Source organism: Manacus candei, unplaced genomic scaffold (assembly GCF_025592945.1).
Source record: "Manacus candei isolate 608988 ecotype Guabito, Panama unplaced genomic scaffold, ASM2559294v1 h1tg000162l, whole genome shotgun sequence".
In the NCBI taxonomy this organism is placed as follows: domain Eukaryota; kingdom Metazoa; phylum Chordata; class Aves; order Passeriformes; family Pipridae; genus Manacus; species Manacus candei.
Genome location: NW_026138210.1, coordinates 182,778 through 206,022, shown reverse-complemented (window position 1 = coordinate 206,022; position 23,245 = coordinate 182,778). Strand labels below are relative to the sequence as shown.

Sequence of the window (23,245 nt, the reverse complement as noted above, 5' to 3'; positions counted from 1 at the left end):
CTGGGGAGGGGGAGAAAAACAAGGGGTGAGCGCATTGCCTTGGGAGTTTCTCCTGCCCAAGTCCATCCCTAGAACGCACAGGGCATCTTGTGCTCATGAAAACTCCAAGAACACAAAGATTCAACCAAAAACCCCCTCCCAGAATTCCCCATCTCTCCTCTCTGGGGTTAGCAGGGTCCCCCCTGTCTGGCCTGATGGCACTTCTGCCTGCATTGGGGGTCCCCCTTCTCAGGGCTGCCAGGGGTCCTGCGGCTCTGGGGGGTTCCCACTCTCCGGGGTCCCCTTGAGTGTTGCCAGGGGGGTCCCAGGGCTCACTTCTCCCCACTCTGTCGCCCGGGGCCGGCCGGCCCTCCTCTATTGCCTCCCACCCTCGCAAACCTCTTGGTGCTCTCAGTTCCCACCCCGCCTCAAGGCCCCCCCTCCTCTCCACACTCCAAGGCCTTCCCCCTCTTCCGGACCCCCGGATAAGTGGCACGGTACTCCCTTTCTGCTCCCCCCCCCCCTCCAGCATTCCGGGGGTCCCCCAGCTCCGAGATCGCCCCTCTCCGCTCTCCCCACTCCGCGGCTACCGGGGTTCCCCCCCGGCTCTCACGGGGGCCCCCAAACCGCTCTCGCCCCCCCCCCGCCATTGCCGAGCGACCGCCAGGACCTTTTGGCTGCTCTTCTTTGTGCTCCCGCTCGGCTCCTCCCTCGGCTGGGCCGCCGCTTTTGGCGGGTTTCCTCCTCCGGGATCCGCCCCCTGCAGCCCTTCCCCCCCTGGACCAGCACCCTCGGGCCCCCCTTGGGCCCCCCTTGGACCCCTCTTGCCCAATAAGTCTGATTATACAGACAAGCAATTGGTTTTAATCCACAAAACCCAAATGTAGAACCCAGCACCCTGGGCCATGAACAAAGTGCTGTTCCTTGCCCCCCCCCCGAGTCCAAAGTAAAGAGAGAGGGGAAAAAAACCTGCTGGTGGGAGAGCTGTTGCAGTCTGGTCAAAAGTGGGGATTGCAGTCCAGTTGAGGATGATGGTCTCAGGCTGGTTGAGAGCGGTGAGCTGCAGTCCTCCTCTGGATCACACGAGTGGTAGAAAGGTTCTGAAACTCCAGGTTTATATATTCTCCAGTTCAGGCAGGAATGCCCAGTCCTCCCCTCAGAGCGGGCAATTCCATAAAAGGATGCTTAGTTCTTCCCTCAGAGCGGGCAATTCCGTAAAAGGATATGAGGATGCTCAGTCCATAAAAGGCTATGCGGGTGCTCAGGACATCCCCCCCACCTGGTAGGCCTCGACTGACAACAGTTCCTGGGAAAATGGTATGGAAGACCATAGAATCCACAGTTTTGGGCTACACCCATCCAGTGAGGAATCGGTCCCAGCTGTTCTAACTAGGACACTGTGTCCGTCATCGCTGCCATCATCATCATCATCGGCCTCGTGGGAGTCGGTGTCTGGAAGCTCCGATCCGATAACTCCCGGGATGGGGGTCGGGAAGGGGCACGGATCCGCCCGGCAGCATTCCGGGGATCCTGTGCCACGGGTGCTGATCCCGCTTTCTTTCCATAGGAAAGAGGGAGGGGAATGGATACGACCCCGCGCCCACCAGTGAGTCCCAGCAGCGTGTGTGGATCCAGATCCTCTGGGCAGGGATCCCAGGATGGATGCCGGGATTCCAGAGGGGAATGGGGGCCTTATGGCCGGAGCGGGATTGGAAGGGGATTCCAGCTCAGGGCAGGATTCCAGGGTGGGATCAGGTGGAATTGTGGACTGGGATCAGGGCTGGATTCTGGAGTGGGATTGGGGTGGGATGGATGGAGTGGGATTGGGGTGGGATGGACGGAGCAGGATCAGGAGGGAATCCAGAGCAGTTCCTGCTCTCCCTGGGCTCCTCAGCCGGCTCCATCCCCTGGGATGGGAACAGGGACATGGTGACTCCTTTCCCTGCTCTCATCCCAGCAGGAATCACAGCCTGAATGATCCTGGAGCTGAATCCGCCCCTTCCCTCTTCCTACGGAAAGGCAGGAGCTGCTGGCAGAGCTCATCCCGCTGCTCCCACCCACCCTGGCCCCCTATGGCTCTTCCCAATGGATCAACTTCCTGCTTTTTCCCGTGTGAAACTGTCAGAGACTGAAACAGTCAATGATTTCTGCATTCTGGGATTGCCAGGAGGCTTTTGGTGGCTTTTGCAGGACTTTGCCATTATCCCTCTGATGGGCAGCTGGGCCCATCTCCCCCTCCAGTGCTGCTGAAGGTGTCAAGCCCTGGAAAGGAGAGAAGAGCCGAGTTTACCAGGCCCCTCATGGGAACTCTGCTCTGGGCTGTCCGAGGTGTTGGGGGTTCATGGCATGGCCCATCAAAGCCCATCCCCCCCTCTGCCAATCTTGGAAGGTGGATAAAAACCTTTTCCCTGCCCCTCACTCTGGGCAGGCCTGGGAGACATTGGGGGTTCGTGGCATGGCCCAGGACACTGTCCATGGATATAATAACTCATAACTTCCCTGAGTGTGGGGGCTTCCCTCCCTCACCTCCAACGGATCAAGGCCACCCCTTCAACTGACAGACACAGGAGCTGCAACTACCAACTTCCATCGCTGGACCCCGTGGGCGGTGACTATAGACATCTTTCCACTCTCAGCTTTTCTTTCCCTTCCTCTCCCTTACCCTTCTCCTGTCTTTCCTTTCTCTCCCTTATGCATTTTCCCCAAAGGTTCTCTTTATGCCATATTGCTGTAGATGAGAGATACAGATGATAACACCCAAAATGGCAACGTACCTGTTTACCTTTGAAACAAAACTGTTCTAAAATAAACCCTACATATGTAAGTTTTCAAACACCAGTTATTCAGTGTTGTCTCACTCTAATCCACCCCAAGGGATTTATTAATAAGAACCTGGGTTATCCCCCCCTTTCTGGGGTGGGTCGTAACATTTTTGGTGTCAGGGACAAGGACCCTTTGGATGTGGTGGAGTAATCGGTGTAGTCCAAAACTGATACCAAGAGTGAGTCAAATGGTGACCATCCCCTCGCTGTAAAATTATAGTGATAATTTTTCTCCTCTCGGTGTGACCTGGGCACATCAGACCTGTTGAAAGGCTTTCTGGTGTAGCCTGGACCTGTTGAAAGGTTCTCTGTTGCCTGGACCTGTTGAAAGGTTCTCTGGTACCTGGACCTGTTGAAAGGTTTTCCAGGAGAGAGTCAAGCCAACACTCAGAGGGTTAAGGGGGAGAAAGACATTAACCTGAGCTGGGTTAATGACTGAGTTAAAAGGAATGACACCCCAGGGTGAGTTAGGTGGGGGTTATACCATCAGACCTTGGTGATGCAGTCATCATCACCTTGTATGAGAAGAAGGGAGATAAATCAGACTGCTCAAACTACCGGGGTATTACTCTGCTCTCCATTGCTGGCAAAATCCTGGCAAGAATACTCTTGAACAGACTAATACCCGCTATAGCAGAAGAACTTCTTCCTGAAAGCCAGTGCGGTTTCAGAGCCAACAGGAGTAACACAGAGATTTGTTCTCAGACAACTGCAAGAGAAGTGCAGGGAACAGAACAAAGGTCTCTATAGAACCTTTGTTGACCTCACCAAGGCTTTCGATACTGTGAGCAGAAAAGGTCTGTGGCAGATTTTGGAACGTTTAGGTTGTCCCCCCAAGTTCCTTAAAATGATCATCTCACTCCATGAGGATCAGCACGGCCAAGTCAGATATGGCAATGCACTTTCTGAACCCTTTCTAATAACCAGTGGTGTGAAACAAGGCTGCGTTCTTGCACCAACCCTATTCACAGTCTTTTTTAGCAGGATGCCCCAAAGGGCCACGGCAGATCTCGATGATCAGGACGGGATCTACATCCGATACCGCACTGATGGAAGCCCTTTCAACCTAAGGCGACTGAAGGCCCACACCAAGACCTTAAACCATCTTGTCCAGGAGCTGCTTTATGCTGATGACGCCGCCCTCGTCGCTCACACAGAAGCAGCTCTGCAGCGTTTAACATCCTGCTTTGCTGAGGCTGCTGAGCTCTTTGGGCTGGAAGTCAGCTTAAAGAAAACAGAAGTTCTCCATCAACCTGCACCTCAGGAAGTCTTCCATCATCCCCATATCACCATTGGCCAATCAGAGCTCAAATCAGTCCAGCAGTTTAATTACCTTGGCAGCCTCATCTCCTCGGATGGTGAGACTGACGGAGAGATGGACAACAGGTTAGCAAAGGCATAGAGAGCTTTTGGAAAACTCCATAAAAGAGTTTGGCGAAATAAACACTTGAAGAAAAGTACCAAGATCAGTGTTTACAGAGCCATTGTGCTGTCTACTCTGTTATATGGATCCAATCATGGGTCATCTACAGCCACCACCTGCGACTCCTGGAACGCTTCCATCAACGCTGCCTCCGTACAATCCTAAACATCCACTGGTCAGATGATGTGACCAATCCATCTGTTCTAGAACAGGCAGCAGTCACAAGTATTGAGGCCATGTTGCTGAGAACACAGCTGTGCTGGGCAGGGCACGTCTCCAGGATGAAGGATCAACCACCCCCTCCCTAAGATCGTGCTCTGTGGTGAACTTGCCACCGGCTGCCGTAAGAGAGGAGCCCCAAAGAGGAGATACAAGGACTGCCTGAAACAACATCTCAGCCTTGGCCACATTGATCTTCATCCCTGGTCTACTCTGGCCTCCAGTCGGGAGGTCTGGAGACACCCAATCTCTAACGCTGCTGCTTCCTTTGAGAACGCAGCAGGATCAGCATCGAGGAGAAAAGACAACGCAGAAAGAACCGTGTCCTGTCGATCCCATCCAAGGAGTCTTTCTGCTCTGCCTTTTGCAACTGGACGTGTCTATCTCGTATTGGCCTCTTTAGCCACCAGTGTGCTTGTAGCAAATGTGGGCAGAGCCCTTCCCAAATCTTCATTCACAAAGCCCAGCCATGATTTTGGATATTAATTTGGGAGTCTGGACTCATTGGTTTATTTGGTTCTGGAACTGGTATTTGGTTTCTTTGGTTTTGGAAACAGGTATTTGGTTTCTTTTGTATTATGGGTACTTCAGGTTGCAAAGAAAGAATCTTGAAGAAATCCTTTCTGATATTTTGGATATTAACTTGTGATTTCTGGACTTAAAAGTTGATTTGGTTTTGGAAACTGGTATTTGGTTTATTTTGTATCCTTGAATCATTGGAAACAAATTGGGCCCCCTTTGGAGGGACAAAGTTGTTGATGCTCCAGGGGTTCCAGGACCCTGAGGATTCCAGTGCCCACTGAAAGTGTTATTCAGGGAGATCCTCTCGGTCCCTGGATGTGGGGAGTTCCAAGCAAGATCCCTGGGATTTTATTAAGGCATTAAAAGGTTTATAAAAGATATATAAAGGTATATAAAAGGTATATAAAGGTATATAAAAGGTGTACCTAACTAACATAGAAATGGAGCTCTATAATATAATATGATTGACTTATAAAAAGTTGTGATAGAACTGTAAAAGAAGAGGTGTGATGCCTCAGAGCTTTTTGTTTTTTTATCTTTTGTAGATTTTAGAAGTAGTGGTGTAGTGATTGTAGATTTTAATGGAGCTGCATTCTATCCCTTACCCTGTAGCATAATGTGTGCACATCCCCAACCCTGTTACCCCATCCCATATCAATCCTTCTAAATCCCGTTAGCGTGTTTAGTCTTCTTTTCAAGGCAGAATTGTAGAAAAGCCTGGAGCTGAAGACATCCCACAGACACAGCCACCTTCAAGCCCAGAACTCTGGAGGAGCTCCAAGGACTGTGGGTGCTGCAAAGAAGATGAAGCTGAGGAAGAAGGGGTCCCAAAGACCCCAAAGCCAATTCCCAAAGGGATGTGTTGGGGGCAGAACGGGGCAGAAGTGGGGGGTGGAGAGATCTGGGGTTGGATGGACCTTGTTCTAAAATCCCAGAGCCGCTGCCTGGGGGGTGCCCGTCGTGTGTGTTCCCCTGGCCTGAGGCTCCACTAAAGGACCTGCTCTCTTTATCTCATCTCATCCACTCCCCTGGCCTGGAGTCTTTTCCTCTGTGCTCTCTTGAGGCAACGGGGACTGGACCTCCCAGGTGCTGGGGATGCTGGAAATCCCCCCCGGTGCCGGGTGGAGCACGTCAGCCTGGAGCACCCCCTCAGCCGGGACTGGGGTACGGCCCGGCCCCCCCAGCACCAGGGGCACACTGGGAGGGGGGCGAGTGGCTCTGGGGGCCTTGGGGGGAACTGGGAGGGAGTTTGGGGGTTAAGGGAAAAGGTCTGGGGGGGAATGGAGAGGCTGAGAAGGAGGTTGGTGTGTGCTGGGAGGGCTGAGAGGGGCTTTGGTGAGTCCTGGGGGCAACTGGGAGGGAGTTTGGGGGAGCTTTTGGGGATGGGAGTGGCTTTGTGGGGAAATGGAAAGGCTGAGAAGGGAATAGGAGGGTCACTGGAGGGCTGAGGGTCCCAACCTGGACCCCCAAATCAATCCCCGTGCTAATTTTTTGAAGGTCGTGTCCCCCCCTGTACCTGCTTTTGTTCTGACACCAGTTGACTGCTCCCGGTGTTCCCAGTAAAGCTTCCCAATTCTCTGCACTCCCTGGATGCCCATTTTTGGTGGACCCTGAGCTCCCCCCTCCCCCGCAGCCCACGGACCCCCCGAACCCCCCAGCCCCGGGGCTGCCGCGGGGGCCCCCAACGGCCCTCAGCCAATCCCAAAGCGCCCACGCCGCCCGCGCCCAATCCCAGCGCGCCGCGCTGATGACTCATCAGTCGCTGGGAAGACCAGGCTCCAACACGGCCCCAAACCGGCGCCGGGCTTTGCCCTCAGCCAATCCGAGCGCGCCCAAAAAGTCCCAAAACGGCGCCGCCCGGCTGGTTTTGGGCTGTCAGCAGCTGTCCGGCGCTGGGCATGGAGCGTGTGCGGGGAGCTGGGGCCGTGCTGGCGGTGCTGGTGGTGCTGGGAGCCCCCCCGGCTGCGGGCGAGGAGCTGTCGGGTGAGCGGGGGGGGCGGGCAGGGGGGTGGGGTTGGAAAGGTGGGTAAAAAAGGGGAGAAAAGAGGGGGGGGAGCCCCAAAAGTGAGTGGGAGGGGGGTTGGAAGTCCCGGACTGAGTGGGAGGGGGGTGGGAGCCCTAAAGTGAGTGCGGGGGGTCTGGGGATTGTGGGACCGGTGGGAAAGGGGTTGGAGAGGGGGTCAAGGGGGTGTGGGAGAGCAGGCAGAGGGGTGCCCTGGAGATCCCTGGGGGTCCCTTGAGCCCTGGAGCGGTTCCCTGGGACTCTGGGGGGGTCGGATCCGCATTGAGGGGGTCCCCAACCGCCTTGTCCATCCTGGGGGACCGATGGGGGGGTTCCCCCTCACCCAAGAGCCGGTGCTGGGGCGTCCGTGGGGCAGAGGGGGGTGGGAAAGGGGGTTCTGGGGTGGCCCCCTGAGCTCCCACCCTGCTGGAGTGGAATAGGGTCTGAGGGGCAGGAGGGGTACGGGGCACCCCCTGCCCCGTGTCCTGCACACACAGGGGTGTTCCAGCTGATGACAAACCACGAGTGTCACTTCATCAACGGCACCGAGCGGGTGAGGTTCGTCGAGAGGCACATCTACAACCGGGAACAGTTCCTGCACTTCGACAGCGATGTGGGGGTCTATGTGGGGGACACCCCACGTGGGGAGATCCAGGCCAGGCACTTCAACAGTAAACGGGAATGGCTGGAGTACAAACGCTCTGCGGTGGACAGATACTGCCGGTACAACTACAAGGCTGATGCTCCGTTCACCGTGGAGAGGAGAGGTGAGCGTGGGTCACAGTGGGTCCCCTCGGGCCCTGCCCTGGGCATGACCCTGGAGCCTCTCAAACCCTCCCTGGGAATCACCCCAGACCCCTCAGTCCTCCCTATTTCCATCCCGTGGCCTTTGGCCTCTCCCAGTTCTTCCCAGTTCTGTCCAGTCTCTCCCAGTCTTCCAGTGCCCCCTAGCCTCTCCTAGTCCATTCCAGTTTTTCAGAGTCCATCCCAGTCCATCCCAGTCTCTCCCAGTGCCCCCCCGCGTCTCCACCCCGCTGGGGCCACCGAGCTCACGCCCCTCAGCCAATCCCAGCGCGTCTCTCTGATGACGCTCCAGTTGCCAGGCAGACCCAAATCAAAGAGTTCCCTCACCACCACTCAGCCTCCCAGTCCCGAGCGCTTCCTTCCCAGTCCAGATCAGTCCACTCCCAGTCCTTCCCAGACCCTCTCACTCCACTCCCAGTCCCTCTCACTCCATTCCCAGTCGTTCCCACTTCACTTCCACATCTCCCAACTCTCTCCCCAGTGCCCCCCCAGCCCATCCCCTTCTACCCCAGTCTATTCCCAGTCCCTCCCAGTGCCATCCCAGTCCCTCCCAGTGCCATCCCAATCCCTACCAATGCCCTCCAAGCCCACTGCCCTCCCTCCCAGTGCCCCCCAGCTGAGCCCAGTGTCTCCCCCGTCCCTCCCAGTGCCCCCCAGCGTGTCCATCTCGCTGGTGCCGTCGAGCTCCCAGCCCGGCCCCGGCCGCCTGCTCTGCTCCGGGATGGATTTCTACCCTGCGCCGGTGCAGGTGAGGTGGTTCCAGGATGGGCAGGAGCTGCCGGAGCACGTGGTGGCCACCGACGTGGTCCCCAACGGAGACTGGACCTACCAGGTGTTGGTGCTGCTGGAAATCCCCCCCCGGCGCGGGGTCACCTACAGCTGCCAGGTGGAGCACGTCAGCCTGGAGCACCCCCTCAGCCGGCACTGGGGTACGACCCGGCCCCCCCAGCACCGGGGGGACAACTGGGGGCGACTGGGAGGGAGTTTGGTGGGTGCTGGGGGTGCTGGGAGGGGGTTGGAGGGTCCTAAAGGGGCTGGGAGGGGCTTGGTGGGATCCCTGGCGGGGCTGGGAAGGGACTGGCAGGAGGTTGGAGGGACCCCCGGGTGGGCTGGGGGAGAGCGGGCCGGGCTCTGTGGGGTGCCGGCGGGTGCGTGGGAGGAGGTTTTGGGGGTGCTGACCCCCCCGGCTCCCCCCAGAGATGCCACCGGACACCGTCCGCAGCAAGATCCTGGTGGGGGTCGGGGGCTTCGTCTTGGGCTTGGTCTTCCTGGCGCTGGGGCTCGGCTTCTACCTGCGGGAGAAGGTAAAGGGGGAGTCCCCGGGGGTTTTTTTCCCCCCCTTGCCCACAGCCTCTGGGCCCCCCTGCCCCTCAGCCCCTTTGCTCTCACCCCCTTTTCTCTCCCCACAGAGCTCCTGAGCCGCCAGCGGCCGCAGCCCCTCCCTGTGACCTCGGGCCCAGCCGGGACCCCCCAATCCAGCCCCGCCCGCACTTTGGGGGAGTGTCAGAGACTGGAACAGTTAATGATTTATGCATTCTAAGAGACTTCTGCAGGCTTTTGACTTTCTGGTGGGCAACTGGGCCCATCCCCCTCCTCCAGTGCAGAAGATGTCAAGCCCCGAAAAGGCGGGAAGAGCCGAGTTTACCACGCCCTCCACATGAACTCCGTGGCAGAAAGGGGGACACCACCCTATGAAAACAACTCCCACCTTGGGGGAGGTGCAAAGGATATGGATATTGACTGGTGACTTTGGGGGTTTGGGGGGGATTTTTCCTTCTTTTCCCCTCCCCACCTGCGGATCAAGACCATTCCTTTTACATGGCTGGATCCAGTGGGCGGTGACTATTTACATTTTTACCACTCTTATCTTTTCTTTTTTCTTGCTCTCCCTTAATCTTACCCTATATTTCTCTCCCCTATGCATTTTTCTCCTCCCCCAAAAGGTTGGTCTTGTTATATGACAGCCCCCAAAATGCTGGCATAGTTGTTGATACAGAATTGTTAAAATAAACCTTGTCAATATGTTTTCAGACACCGATTATTTAGTGTCGTTTCACTTTAATCCACCCCAAGGGAATTATTGATAAAACCTGAGTTACCCCCCCGCCTTTTTCCTGGGGCGGGTCGTAACATTCACTGCTGTCCCTGTGATGTCACTACTGTGACTGTGATGTCACTGCAGTCTTTGTGATGTCACCAATGTCCCTGTGATGTCACCGCTGTGCCTGTGAAGTCACTGCTGTCTCTGTGATGTCACGGATGTCTTTGTGATGTCACTACTGTGCCTGTCATGTCACCGCTGTACCTTTGAAGTCACGGATGTCCCTTTGATTTCACCGATATCCCTGTGATGTCACTGCTGTCTCTGTGATGTCACCGATGTATATGTGATGTCATCGATGTCTCTGTGATGTCACCACTGTCTCTGTGATGTCTCCAATGTCTCTGTGATGTCACTGCTTTCCCTTTGATGTCATCACTGTCTCTGTGATGTCATTCCTGTCCCTGTGATGTCACCAATGTCCCTGTGATGTCACTGCTGTCCTCGTGATGTCACTGATGTTCCTGTGATGTCATCGATGTCTCTGTGATGTCATCGCTGTCTCTGTGATGTCACTCTTGTCCCTGGGATGTCACTGCTGTCCCTGTGACGTCACTGCTGTTATTGTGATGTTGCCGGTGTCTCTGTGACATCATCGATGTCCCTGTGATGTCACCTCTGTCTCTCTGATGTCACTGCTGTCATTGTGATGTCACTGCTGACCCTGTGATGTCACTGTTGTCTCTGTGATGTCACCGCTGTTTTTGTGACATCACTGATGTCTCTGTGATGTCACCGCTGTCTCTGTGATGTCACTGCGGTCCCTGTGATGTCACCGCTTTCTCTGTGATGTCACCGCTGTCTTTGTGATGTCACCGATGTCTCTGTGATGTCAGTGCTGTCCCTCTGATGTCATCGCTGTCCCTGTGATTTCACCGCTTTCTCTGTGATGTCATTGATGTCCCTGTGATGTCACTGCTGTATCTGTGATGTCACCAATGTCCCTGTGATGTAACTGCTGTGACTATGATGTCACCAATGTGTCTGTGATGTCACCACTGTCTCTGTGATGTCACCGATGTCTTTGTGATGTCACTGATGTCCTTGTGATGTCACCGATGTCTCTGTGATGTCATTCCTGTCCCTGTGATGTCATCAATGTCCCTGTGATGTCACCGCTGTCATTGTGATGTCACGGTTTCCCTGTGACATCACCAATATCCCTGTGATGTCACCAGTGTCCCTGTGATGTCACTGCTGTCCCTTTGATGTCACTGCTGTCTCTATGATGTCACCACTGTCGCTGTGATATCACTGCTCTCTCTGTGATGTCACCGATTTCTCTGTGATGTCACCGATGTACCTGTGATGTCACTGCTGTTCCTGTGATGTCACTGCTGTTCCTGTGATGTCACTGCTGTCTTTGTGATGTCACTGATGTCCTTGTGATGTCACCGATGTCTCTGTGATGTCATTCCTGTCCCTGTGATGTCATCAATGTCCCTGTGATGTCACTGCTGTCATTGTGATGTCACTGATGTCCCTGTGATGTCACCGATGTCTCTGTGATGTCACCGATTTCTCTGTGATGTCACCGCTTGCTCTGTGATGTCACTGTTGTCCCTTTGATGTCACTTCTGTTCCTGTGATGTCACTGCTGTCTCTGTGATGTCACCGCTGTCCCTGTGATGTCACTGCTGCCCCGGGGATGTCACTGCTCTGCCTGTGATGTCACCACTTTCTTTTTGATGTCACTGCTGTCCCTGTGATGTCACCGCTGTCTCTCTGATGTCACTGCTGTCCCTGTGATGTCACTGCTCTGCCTGTGATGTCAGCGATGTCTCTTCAACCAGACTGCAACCACCACTTTTCAATCAGACTGTGACCACCACTGTCAACCAGACTGCAGATCACCACTCTCGACCGAACTGCAACCACCACTCTTGACCAGACTGCACCACCACTCTCACCAACAGGGTTTTTTTCCCCTCTCCCTTTACTTTGGGCCCAGGGGACCCAACAAACACCACTCTGTTCATGCCCCAGGGTGCTGGGTTATACATTTGGGTTTTGTGGGTTAAAACCAACTGTTTGTCTGTATAATTGTACTTATTGTGTTATTTTATTAAATTGTTATTCTGACTTATAATCTCTCTTTTGGGTTGAGTTCATTTCCCCTGCTGGTTTACCTTTAAACCAACACAATCAGACTGCTGAAATTACCGGGGTATTACTCTGCTCCCCATTGGTGGCAAAATCCTGGCAAGAATACTCTTGAACAGACTAATACCCACTATAGCAGAAGGAATTCTCCCTGAAAGCCAGAGTGGTTTAAGAGCCAACAGGAGCCCCACGGACATGGGATTTGTTCTCAGACAACTGCAAGAGAAGTGCAGGGAACAGAACAAAGGTCTCTATGGAACCTTTGTTGACCTCACCAAGGCTTTTGATACTGTGAGCAGGAAAGGTCTGTGGCAGATTTTGGAACGTTTAGGTTGTCCCCCCAAGTTCCTTAAAACGATCATCTCACTCCATGAGGATCAACATGGCCAAGTCAGATATGGCAATGCCCTTTCTGAGCCCTTTCTAATATCCAATGGTGTGAAACAAGGCTGCGTTCTTGCACCAACCCTATTCACAATCTTTTTCAGCAGGATGCTCCAAAGGGCCACGGCAGATCTCGATGAAGAAGATGGGATCTACATCCGATACTGTACTGATGGAAGCCCTTTCAACCTAAGGCGACTGAAGGCCCACACCAAGACCTTAAACCATCTTGTCCAGGAGCTGCTTTATGCTGATGACGCCGCCCTCGTCGCTCACACAGAAGCAGCTCTGCAGCGTTTAACATCCTGCTTTGCTGAGGCTGCTGAACTCTTTGGGCTGGAAGTCAGCTTAAAGAAGACAGAAGTTCTCCATCAACCTGCACCTCAGGAAGTCCCCCATCATCCCCACATCACCATTGGCCAATCAGAGCTCAAATCAGTCCAGCAGTTTAAATACCTAGGGAACCTCATCTCCTCGGATGGTGAGATTGACGGAGAGAAGGACAATAGATTAGCAGAGGTATAGAGAGCTTTTGGGAAACTCCATAAAAGAGTTTGGCACAATAAACACCTGAAGAAAAGCACCAAGATCAGTGTTTACAGAGCCATTGTGCTGTCTACTCTCTTATATGGGTCTGAATCCTGGGTCATCTACAGCCACCACCTGCGACTCCTGGAACGCTTCCATCAACGCTGCCTCCGTACAATCCTAAACATCCACTGGTCAGATGATGTGACCAATCCATCTGTTCTAGAACAGGCAGCAGTCACAAGGATTGAGGCCATGTTGCTGAGAACACAGCTGTGCTGGGCAGGGCACGTCTCCAGGATGAAGGACCAACCACCCCCTCCCTAAGATCGTGCTCTGGGGTGAACTTGCCACCGGCTGCTGCAAGAGAGGAGCCCCGAAGAGGAGATACAAGGACTGCCTGGAACAACATCTCAGCCTTGGCCACATTGATCTTCATCACTGGTCTACTCTGGCCTCCAATCAGGAGGTCTGGAGACACCCCATCTCTAATGCTGCTGCTTCCTTTGAGAACGCAGCAGGATCACCATCGAGGAGAAAAGACAACGCAGAAAGAACCGTGTCCTGTCGATCCCATCCAAGGAGTCTTTCTGCTCTGCCTTTTGCAGTCGGACGTGTCTATCTCACATTGGCCTCCTTACCCACCAGTGTGCTTGTAGCAAATGTGAGCAGAGCCCTTCCCAAATCTTCATTCGCGAAGCCCAACCATGATTTTGGATATTAATTTGGGAGTCTGGAATCATTGGTTTATTTGGTTCTGGAACTGGTATTTGGTTTATTTGGTGTTGGAAGCAGGTATTTGGTTAATTTTGTATTATGGGTACTTCAGGTTGCAAAGAAAGAATCTTGAAGAAATCCTTTCTGGTATTTTGGATATTAACTTGTGATTTCTGGACTTATAAGTTGATTTGGTTTGGAAACTGGTATTTGGTTTATTTTGTATCCTTGAACCACTGGAAACAAATTGGGACCCCCTTGGAGGAACAAAGCTGTTGATGCTCCAGGGGTTCCAGGACCCTGAGGATTCCAGTGCCCACTGAAAGTGTTATTCAGGGAGATCCTCTCAGTCCCTGGATGCGGGGAGTTCCAAGCAAGATCCCTGGGATTTTATTAAGGCATTAAAAGGTTTATAAAAAGTACATAAAGGTACATAAAAGGTGTACGTAACCAACATAGAAGTGGAGTTCCATAATATAATATGATTGACTTATAAAAAGCTGTGATAGAACTGTAAAAGAAGAGGTGTGATGCCTCAGAGCTTTTTGGGCTGCCCAGGGAGGTGGTGGAGTCACTGTCCCTGGAGGTGTTTAAGCAAAGACTGGCCATGGCACTGAGTGCCGTGATCTGCTTGACGTGCTGGGGATGGGGCGTAGGCTGGACGCCGGTTGATCTCACAAGTCTCTGCCAAGCTCACGGACTCTGGGCTTCTGTGCCACCCCAGCCTTTGGGGACAGCGTGCTGGTGGCTCAGAGGCTCCGTCCTTGCCTTGCCTTGCCCATCTCCTGGCTGCCAGGCAAGGGCCTTGTGACATCACAGCCTCTGTGGAACAGCGCGGTGACTGAAAACTGTCAGTGCTGCGTCCCCGTGCCCAGAGCCTGGGCAGAAGTCGGCTGGCAGGGACGGGCAGAGACTGTGCAGAGGTGTCAGCTCGTCCCGCAGCAGCACCATGCCCAGCCAGGGCATCTCCTGGCTCCTCAGGCTCTCGGTGCTCCTGCTCTTGCCTGGCCCACTCGAGCCTTGCAGCCGTGCCACAGGTGCCATTGCTGAGAACCAGGGTTCTCCTTGGATGGCCCCTTGCCAGAAAAGGCAGGAGAGGTTGGAGAGAGGGGAAGGAGGGGGGTCAGGCCGCTGGGATGGTGCCGGCGGGCCGTGAGCCCGAAGCCAGCAAGGCCTTGGGCCCACACGGTGTCAGGGGAGGACTGAGAGCCCCCAGGGAGGAGGAAAGCTGGGCAGGCCCCAAGGCTGCTGGGCCTCTTCCTTGCCAGCCCTTTGGCCAAGGCCCCGAGGCAGAGGTGGGGCTCAGCCCCTGCCCAGCAATGGGGCACAGGCTGAGCCCCAGGGACACCAGACCCAGGCGGCCTGAGCTCTTCTTCCTGCAGCGTCTGCCTGGGGCAGCCCAGCCAGGCCTGAGTCTCTGCAGGAGAGGCCAAGCCCAGCCAGAGAGGGCTCAGCCCTCTGAGGCTGCACTCACTGCAAAGGGAACAAAACCTTGGCCCAGAGGACATCCTGCCCCCAAATGGAGAACTGGAAAGGTCAAGAATAAAAAAGTCACCCCCCTCCATTAGTCAAGAAATGTTCAGACCTCTTTCCTAAAAGCATCCAGGACTCGGGTCACCCAGTTTTCTCTCTGACAAGGCTTTGCAGGGGCTGCTTGGGAAAGGGAAGCCCTGGGGCCCCAGTGCAGATGGGTGGGGCTGCACTCTGGGGGGGTCGGCCTTTGGCTCTTGGCTTCCAGGGGCCCCCAGGAGTCAGTGAGCCGGGCTGGGGATGAGGGGCAGGACTGGCTGGGATTGCCTCTGGGACCTGGCCCAGAAAATGGAAGTGTCCCCATGGGGGCAGCTGGAAAGGGCCCAGGAAGGAAATGCTGCCCCAGCGCAGGCTGTGGCAGTGGGGAGTGTGCAGGGGGAGGAGGCTGGGCCAGAGCAGGGCTGGGCAAGAAGGGCCAAGCCGCGGGTGGGTTCTACCCCGGCCCCAGGGCCCAGCCCCTGATGGGAGGGCCTTGGGCAGGGCCTGGGGCGACTGCAGGAACCTCCGAGGCAGCCCAAGGGCCGTGCTTTTGGCAGCTGGGTTGACAGGCCCAGCTCTCTGCAAGAGAAGTTGAGGGCTCTGAGGCAGAGAGGGGATGAGAGCCGGGTCCAGGCTTGGGAATTGCCGGGAGGGGAAAGGGATGTCTAAGAACAAGTCCCTCCGGAGAGGGAAGCAGAGAGGCTGTGTTTTGACCCCAGCACAAGGGTCTGCAGGGCAGAGCAGAGAATATCCCCCACGTGAGATTGTTGTGCATCCCTCCTTGCAGTTCTGACAGGCACTTCTCTTCAAAGGTCGTTCTGTGAGCGTCTTCTTGTTCTTTCCAGGTGGGATGCAAGCGGTGGGGGGACCTTGGGCACTGGGGGGCAGAGGAGCCAGGTGGGCATTTTCCTGCCAGTCTGAATCAGATGTTAATTCTGGTGGGCTGTATCCTTGGTGAATCTAAGCACATCCCTTGGCATTTGGGGTTTTTTCCGGGTGGTTCACAACCTGAGAAGCATCAGCGGAGTGCGAAGGAGGTCCCTGCAGTAAGAGGTCAGTGTAAAGGAAGCTGAGAGGGGAGCTTTGGTGAGAATGTTGCCCTCTGAGGGGATCTGTCAGTGTGTGCCTTCCCTGAGGGATTTCTTTGCAGTGGCCGTGCGTATTGCCAGGGGAGCAGAGCCACAGGCCCAGGAGCCGAGCGACAAGGTCAGGTGCTCTTGTGCTGGCCTGGTGGGCAAGGGCAGGGTATTGCAGGGCTCAGCAATGGAGTATTTCCCTCTTCTCTTTGGAGGTGCTGTCCCAGTAGCCTTTGGAAAAAGATGATCATTGCAGGTGAGTCGGGGAGGTAGTGAGGAGGAGCAGGGGCCCAGGGAATATTCAGAAATGCCACAGAAGGTTTTCTTTCCCTCTTTCAGGTGTGCCATGCAGTGAGAGCCGCAGGCTGAGACTCTGGCCAGAGCCAGGGACTGGAGGACCCCAGAGCACATAGAGAAGGTGAGTGGTGGAATGGTTGGGGTTTGGCCGATGTACTGCTAAAGTCCTGCATTGATTTTGGTTTCCTTTCTTGCAGCTGACAAAGAGAATAACCCAGCGACTGCAGGAACCTCTGAGCCAACCAAAGGGACGGTGGATTGAGAGGCCCAGCTCTCTGAAAGATAAGTCGAGGGCTCTGAGCCAGAGAGGGGATGAGAGCCAGGTATAGGTTTGGGAATTGCCAGGAGGGCTTTTGAAAGGAGCGCAGGGGAAAGGGATGTCTAAGAACAAGTCCCTTAGGAGAGGGAAGTAGAGAGGCTGAGTTTTGACCCCAGCACAAAGGTGTGCAGGGTAGAGCAGAGAATATGCCCACATAAGATTCTTGTGCGTCCGTCTTTGCAGTTCTGACAGGCACTTCTTGTCCCAGCCTGTCCTCTCCATTCCAGAATAGGCCCTGGCAACCAAAGAACCAACACCCCACACCATAGTGCAGACCAACCCATGTGCTTTGGGCCCTTTTGTTGTCCTATCCATTCTGGCCTATCCTTTCCATTCTGGAATAGCCTCTGGAAACCAAAGAACCAAGCCCCCACCATGTGACAGTTCAACCCCATCCGTGTGCCAAGGGCTCCTTTGTGGTGTCACAGCCTGTCCTCTCCATTCTGGAATGGGCCCTGGCAACCAAAGAACCAATGCCCTACAACCCCAAAGTGAAGCCCCACCTCTGTGCCATGGGCCCTCTGGTGATGTCATGACCTATCCCCTCCATTCCAGAATGGCTGCTGGAAACCAAAACACCAATGTCTCACAGCCCCTAGTGCAGCCCCACCCGTGTGCCATGGGCCCCTTTGTGATGTCATGGCCTGTCCTCTCCATTCTGGAATAGCCCCTGGAAACCAAAGAACCAACACCTCACACCCCCACAGTGCAGCCCTGTGGAGAATTAGCTAGCAGGGCAAGGACATATGGACATAGCTAAAGCTATGGACAAGCTGTTAGAATATAGAAATAGGGTTTGCCTGGGCCAGTGGGAAAATCTGAGATAGCAAGGCTACAGTGTCTTTGTACCTGCTAGTTGGCTGGTAAACAGGACATTGTGATTAGCAAAACAAAAGCAACTGAGAGCCACCTGTGTCAACAAAAGGAGGGAGTAAAAGGCAGAATCAACATTTAAACCAGAGCCAATAATGAGCTTAGCTTTTGCAACATGTATGAGCTAATTATAAAGCATATATTAAGCTGTTAGCAGTGATCAATAAACGAAACTTGTTGATTCTCATATTGAGGGTCTCTTTCTTCCCTCGTCATGACATTATGGTGCCCGAAGCAAGGGACGATAAACAAGGATCCTGCTGAATTTTGCACGGTTCCTGCGGTCCCCGAAACTTCCATAGGGGCTAAGTTAAATCTGCAGTCCCAGGGACTAAGTTGAATCTGCGGTCCCCGAAACCTGAACAGGAGCTAAGTTAAATCTGCACTCCCCGAAGCCACGGTCTGACGTAGTAGTTGGTCGGTCTTGCAACAGCACAAGATGTGAAAGAGCTGGACTCTGCGCCCTGGGTGACCTTACAGGAGGGCCCGGCCAAGGACACCGCCGATGTCTTGTAAAAGGCTGCAACAGTGCGCTGAAGATTTATAGGTATGGAAAGACAAGCAGTGCTTTTATTACTCCAGTGCTTTTTAGAAAAGCGGGGACTTAAGGGTATAGATTTGAAAAAAGAATTACCAAGATTACTTACGACAAGGGTTGCTAAAAGTTGTTTTGTGGACCCTAATACAGTTTTTGATGAAGGAGAATGGAGACGTTACGGGGTTAAGTTATGGGAGGTTGCCGCGGAGGCGGAGCTCAGTGTAACATGAGAGAAGTGGAGAAGCTGCCAGGCCAGCCAGACAAGAGGCCTGGACAGGTGAGCCACCGAGAACAAGAGGGATCTAATGTTGCATCTGTATGGAAGTCTATCCTGCTTAAAAAAGAGAGAGAAATTAGACGAACTGGCTTTGCAGCAAGTGCTGCTTTCATGTAAGAGCCAGGGATATGAAGTGAACACTGTAACTGCCTTTACTATCTCTACTTGGAAAGAACTTAGTGATAAGCTCTTTACTGCTGCCTCTAAGGGAGAAAAAGTTGCTGCTTCCCTCCTTACAACTTGGTGATTGTTATCTGGAACAGTAAAAGGCATTAACGCACAGTCTGAGGACATTAGGATGCTACTAGATACCATCGTAGGGAGAAATCGTGCAAAGGGAGTCGAGCGGAGTTGAAGGGAGACGGAGCAGGGCCGGGGACAACCGAGCAGCCCCGCCAATATGAACGCGGTGCCAGCATCTCGGCAGTGCATATCCAGGACGATCGGAGACGACAGCTGCGGCGAGAAAGTACTGCTGATGGACCAGGGATGAACTTTATGAACACTGTGACGGAGTTCCACCTTAAGACATTTCCAGCTTTTCATCTGAACTGTGCTGCGGGACTGCGCTGCGCATTTGTGGCTGTGTTCACGGCGCTGGGTGCTTGCACCGCCGTGCTGAGTGAATACGGGGCGGCGCCGGGCAGCGGGGCAGTGGCGGTGGTCGCGGCTCCTGCGTGGCCCCGGCTCGGGGAGCTCCCGGGTGACACAGAGCCGGGGGCCGGTGAAATCGCTCGGAGCGGTGCGCGGCCCCGGCTCGGAGCGGTGCGCCCGAGTGCGTGCACGCCGGCGGCCCCGGGCGCGGCGGGCGGCGGGGGGGCTCTGTGTCCCCCGCACTGCTGACAGCCATGGTCCCGGGGGTGTGCGTTCCCCTTCCCTTCTTTGCAGCGAGTGTTTTTTCCCTGGTGCCACTCCTCTTCCTAGAGTGGCGAGTTAATGACGGTAGCAAAAGCTTTGGGGGTTGCAGTCGGGGGAGGAAGAAAGCTGTTTGTCTTTTTTCCCCGTTACACCAATCACCCCCTCTCAGAAACGTGTCTGTTTGCAGCTGTTTCTCTCCCTCTCCTATGTTTTTGTCTTTTCTTAAGCAGACCCTGTGATTAAGTTCCTTCTGCTGATCTCTATGGGTGAGCCCAGCCCCTCCTTCCCCTCCTTCGTCCTTCGGCAATGAGGAGCGTGGGGGAGGCAAAGACGGTAAAACACGGAAAAAAGGGAAAAGAGAAAAAACAACTTAAAATTAACAATATCCCAACTTATGAATCAAAGAAGATCGCATTGTTTTTACAGCAATAGGTGTTAAGCATGCAGTGTGCTCATGGCATTCTCAAACGTTTTCTTCAAAAACAGAAAGGGAGACTGACGAAAAATCCTTTTAAGTAAGATTAGAAATAACGCGACATCCGTGCTTAGCTTTTGCATATTGCAGAAGGTTGTTAAGAATTTCCTATAGTTTGCCATTTTGCTTCTCTTACATGAAATTTGGCTGTTTCCCCCAGGGGCAGGGTGCAGGTAGAAGATTTGGAGACGGAACGATGAGACAGAAGGGGATATAGTCTTGCCCCCTGCAAAAGTAGCTTTATTGCCTTTATGATAAAATAGCATTGCTCTATAAGAAGGGTTGAAGATTTCCAAGATAATATTCTGTTCTTTCTTGCTGTATTTGTCTTTTACATGGAGAGTTATGCAGGATTTGCAGATTGCTGATGGCGGCTATGCCATAAATTTCCTTTGAATTATGAAACTGACAAGAAGTGCACAGCCAATGACCACTTGAAAATGTGTGTGCGATTGAGGAGCGTGTCTGAGGTGGCCACCTGAATGTTGTGTGAAAGAAAAAAGCTACATGAATGTGTGACTGTGTAAACTTAAAAATACTTTCTGCCGGTGTCAAGATTTTAGAGATGTGTAACGTGATTCTGTTGAACCACAGTGATTCCTTATTCTGAATGGGCTCTAAGGTATATTAAGGAAGGCCTACGATGGATATTGACAGTTATTGTAATCTTAGTAGTAGCTCGTGTTGCCTTTTCTTGTATTACTAGACGTATAAATACTACGACAACGAAAGCATTATTGGCCCATAATAAAAACGGGGGAATTGTAGAGGATTGGTTGGAAATGCGAGGACATATGAACATGGCTAAGGCTATGGATGAGCTGCTAAAGTATAAGACGCAGTCTGACTAGGCCCATGAGAAAGTCTGAGATAGCAGGGCCGTGAGAAAGCAGCAACGTCCTTGGGTATTCTAAATTGGGCTGAAAAACAGGAGCTGGGCATTACCAAAACAGAGACACTTAACGAGCCACCTGTGTAAACAATGAAAGACAGTTAAGATGATATCACCACCTAACTGAGCACCGATAATGAGCCTAATTTCTGTAATATTCATGAACCTATTATAGAGTGTATATTAAGCTGTTGTCAATCTACAATAAACGAAGTTCCTGGATTCTCACATTGAGGTGTCTAGAGCTTTCCGTCGCGACAGCACCTGAGGGATAACAAGGGACTGTGGGATACCTGGCAGGTAGACTACATCGGTCCTTTCCGAATTTCTTATGGAAAGCAATACATCCTGGTTGGGGTAGAGATAATATCAGGACTAACCCTGGCTGAAGCTGTGCGACGAGCCAGGGAGAGAATACTGTGAAAACTCTAAAACTGTGGTTCAGTTATCTACCCAAACCAAAGTCTATCCAATCAGACAATGGGAGCCATTTCACTGCCGGGGTGGTACAAGAATGGGCCCGAGAAGAGGGAATTCAATGGACCTTCCACACTCCATATTACCCACAATCAAATGGTATTGTGGAAGGTACCAATGGGCTCCTAAAGCGAGCCATGAAACCTCATAACCCTGAATGGGCCTCCAGAGTTTCTGATGCAGTAACCAAAATCAAGAGCCGATGGGGAATAAATGGTTGCCCTCGAATTACAGCATTCTGCCCCGAACCTCCCACCATTCTACTGAGGGAAAACAAAAGTAAAGATCCTGTAAAACCACTCCATTATCCAGGCCAGCCTGTATTAGTAAATCTACCCTCTGTGGGACAGGTGCCACTCACTCTAAAAACCCCCGTTAACCCTCACACATGGGGAGCCACAGACACTCATGGGAAGGACCATCGAATAAACACTCGATGGATTCTTCCTTCTTTTAACAGTCGGTCCACAATGGACCAGATTTGTTCCTTTTGCAGAAACCTACCAGCAGGAGAGATCACACCACATGAGACCGATAAAGCCTTCTACCGCTGCTATCATTAGTTCTCACCATCCTATGAGAACATGAAGTGACAACAGAACTGAAGAGTTATACTGGTTTGTTTTTTTTTTTCCACATTGGTTGTTTGCATGTGTTTTATCTTAAAAATGTCATGATCCTAATAATTTTGTAAAAACCTACCACAAACATTGTGTTTGTGTTCCCCTACTCCCAAAATTACTTGTATTAAGGATTGTTAACTTGTTTGTGTAGTTTTCCTGAGATGTATTGTTAGTTTAATTATTGCCAAGTTTATTTTGTCTTTTTAAATATCTAAACTCAACCAAATATAACCTGGGAGTTAGTACAAGTATTCATGCATATTTGAAATCATACAAATATGTATTATATACATTAGCCTTCTGCCTTGAGAGGCATTGAATTTCATATTTGGTTAAATTTAACAAATAGAACTAAATTTAAGAAAACCTTTTACCAGCTCCCAAGTAACTCAATGTTTTTTGATATATAATTTCAAGTACTTGTGTATGTTTGTAACGTTATTAATGTTAAAAAATTGGATTGTAGCTATTGAAATCCTATTATGTCCCCTATGACTACTCAAGGGGTGGAGAGAGTAGCTAATACAAATTAGCTTACTATTTTATTATAAAGTTGGGTGTTTTTGAGAGAGGAGGATTGTGGTGCATTGGGGCTGCCTCTTCCTTTCCTTTACTCTTCTGTCTTCCTGTCCACTGTTCGAGAAGCACCACCCACAAAGAAGATTCACAGAGAACAAAAATCATTGACTGCATAAATCACGGGGTGGTGTCAGAGACTGGAACAGGTAATGATTTCTGCATTCTAAGAGACTTCTGCAGGCTTTTAACTTTCTGATGGGCAACTGGGCCCATCCCCCTCCTCCAGTGCAGAAGATGTCAAGCCCCGAGAAGGCAGGAAGAGCCGAGTTTACCACGCCCTCCACATGAACTCCGCACTAAAAACGGGGACACCACCCTATGAAAACCACTCCCCGCCTTGGGGGAGGTGCAAAGGATATGGATATTGACTGGTGACTTTGGGGGTTTGGGGGGGATTTTTCCTTCTTCTCCCCCCACCGCCTGCGGATCCAGACCATTCCTTTTACATGGCTGGATCCAGTGGGTGGTGACTATATACGTTTTTACCACTCTCATCTTTTCTTTTTTCTTGCTCTCCCTTACTCTTACCCTGTCATTCTCTCCCCTATGCATTTTTCTCCTCCCCCAAAATGTTCTCCTTGTTATATGACAGCCCCCAAAATGCTGGCATACCTGTTGATACAGAATTGTTAAAATAAACCTTGTCAATATGTTTTCAGACACCAATTATTTAGTGTCATTTCACTTTAATCCACCCCAAGGGAATTATTGATAAAACCTGAGCTATCCCCCCTGCCTTTTTCCTGGTCACTGCTGTCCCTGTGATGTCACTGCTGTGACTGTGATGTCACTGCTGTGACTGTGATGTCACTGATGTCCCTGTGATTTCATTGCTGTCCCTGTGACGT

The 23,245-nt window shown here is 52.5% G+C and overlaps 1 protein-coding gene across 1 annotated transcript; it reads left to right on the top strand.

The window, feature by feature from the left end:
- The first annotated feature begins 6,772 nt into the window (after window positions 1–6,772).
- On the top strand, window positions 6,773–9,202 carry LOC127463466 (class II histocompatibility antigen, B-L beta chain-like). The gene is made up of 5 exons (XM_051772939.1): window positions 6,773–6,948; window positions 7,465–7,734; window positions 8,419–8,700; window positions 8,969–9,075; window positions 9,181–9,202. The coding sequence occupies exons 1-5, from the start codon at window positions 6,864–6,866 to the stop codon at window positions 9,187–9,189; spliced, it is 753 nt and encodes a 250-aa protein (XP_051628899.1). The 5' UTR covers window positions 6,773–6,863; the 3' UTR covers window positions 9,190–9,202.
- Window positions 9,203–23,245: the final 14,043 nt, after the last annotated feature.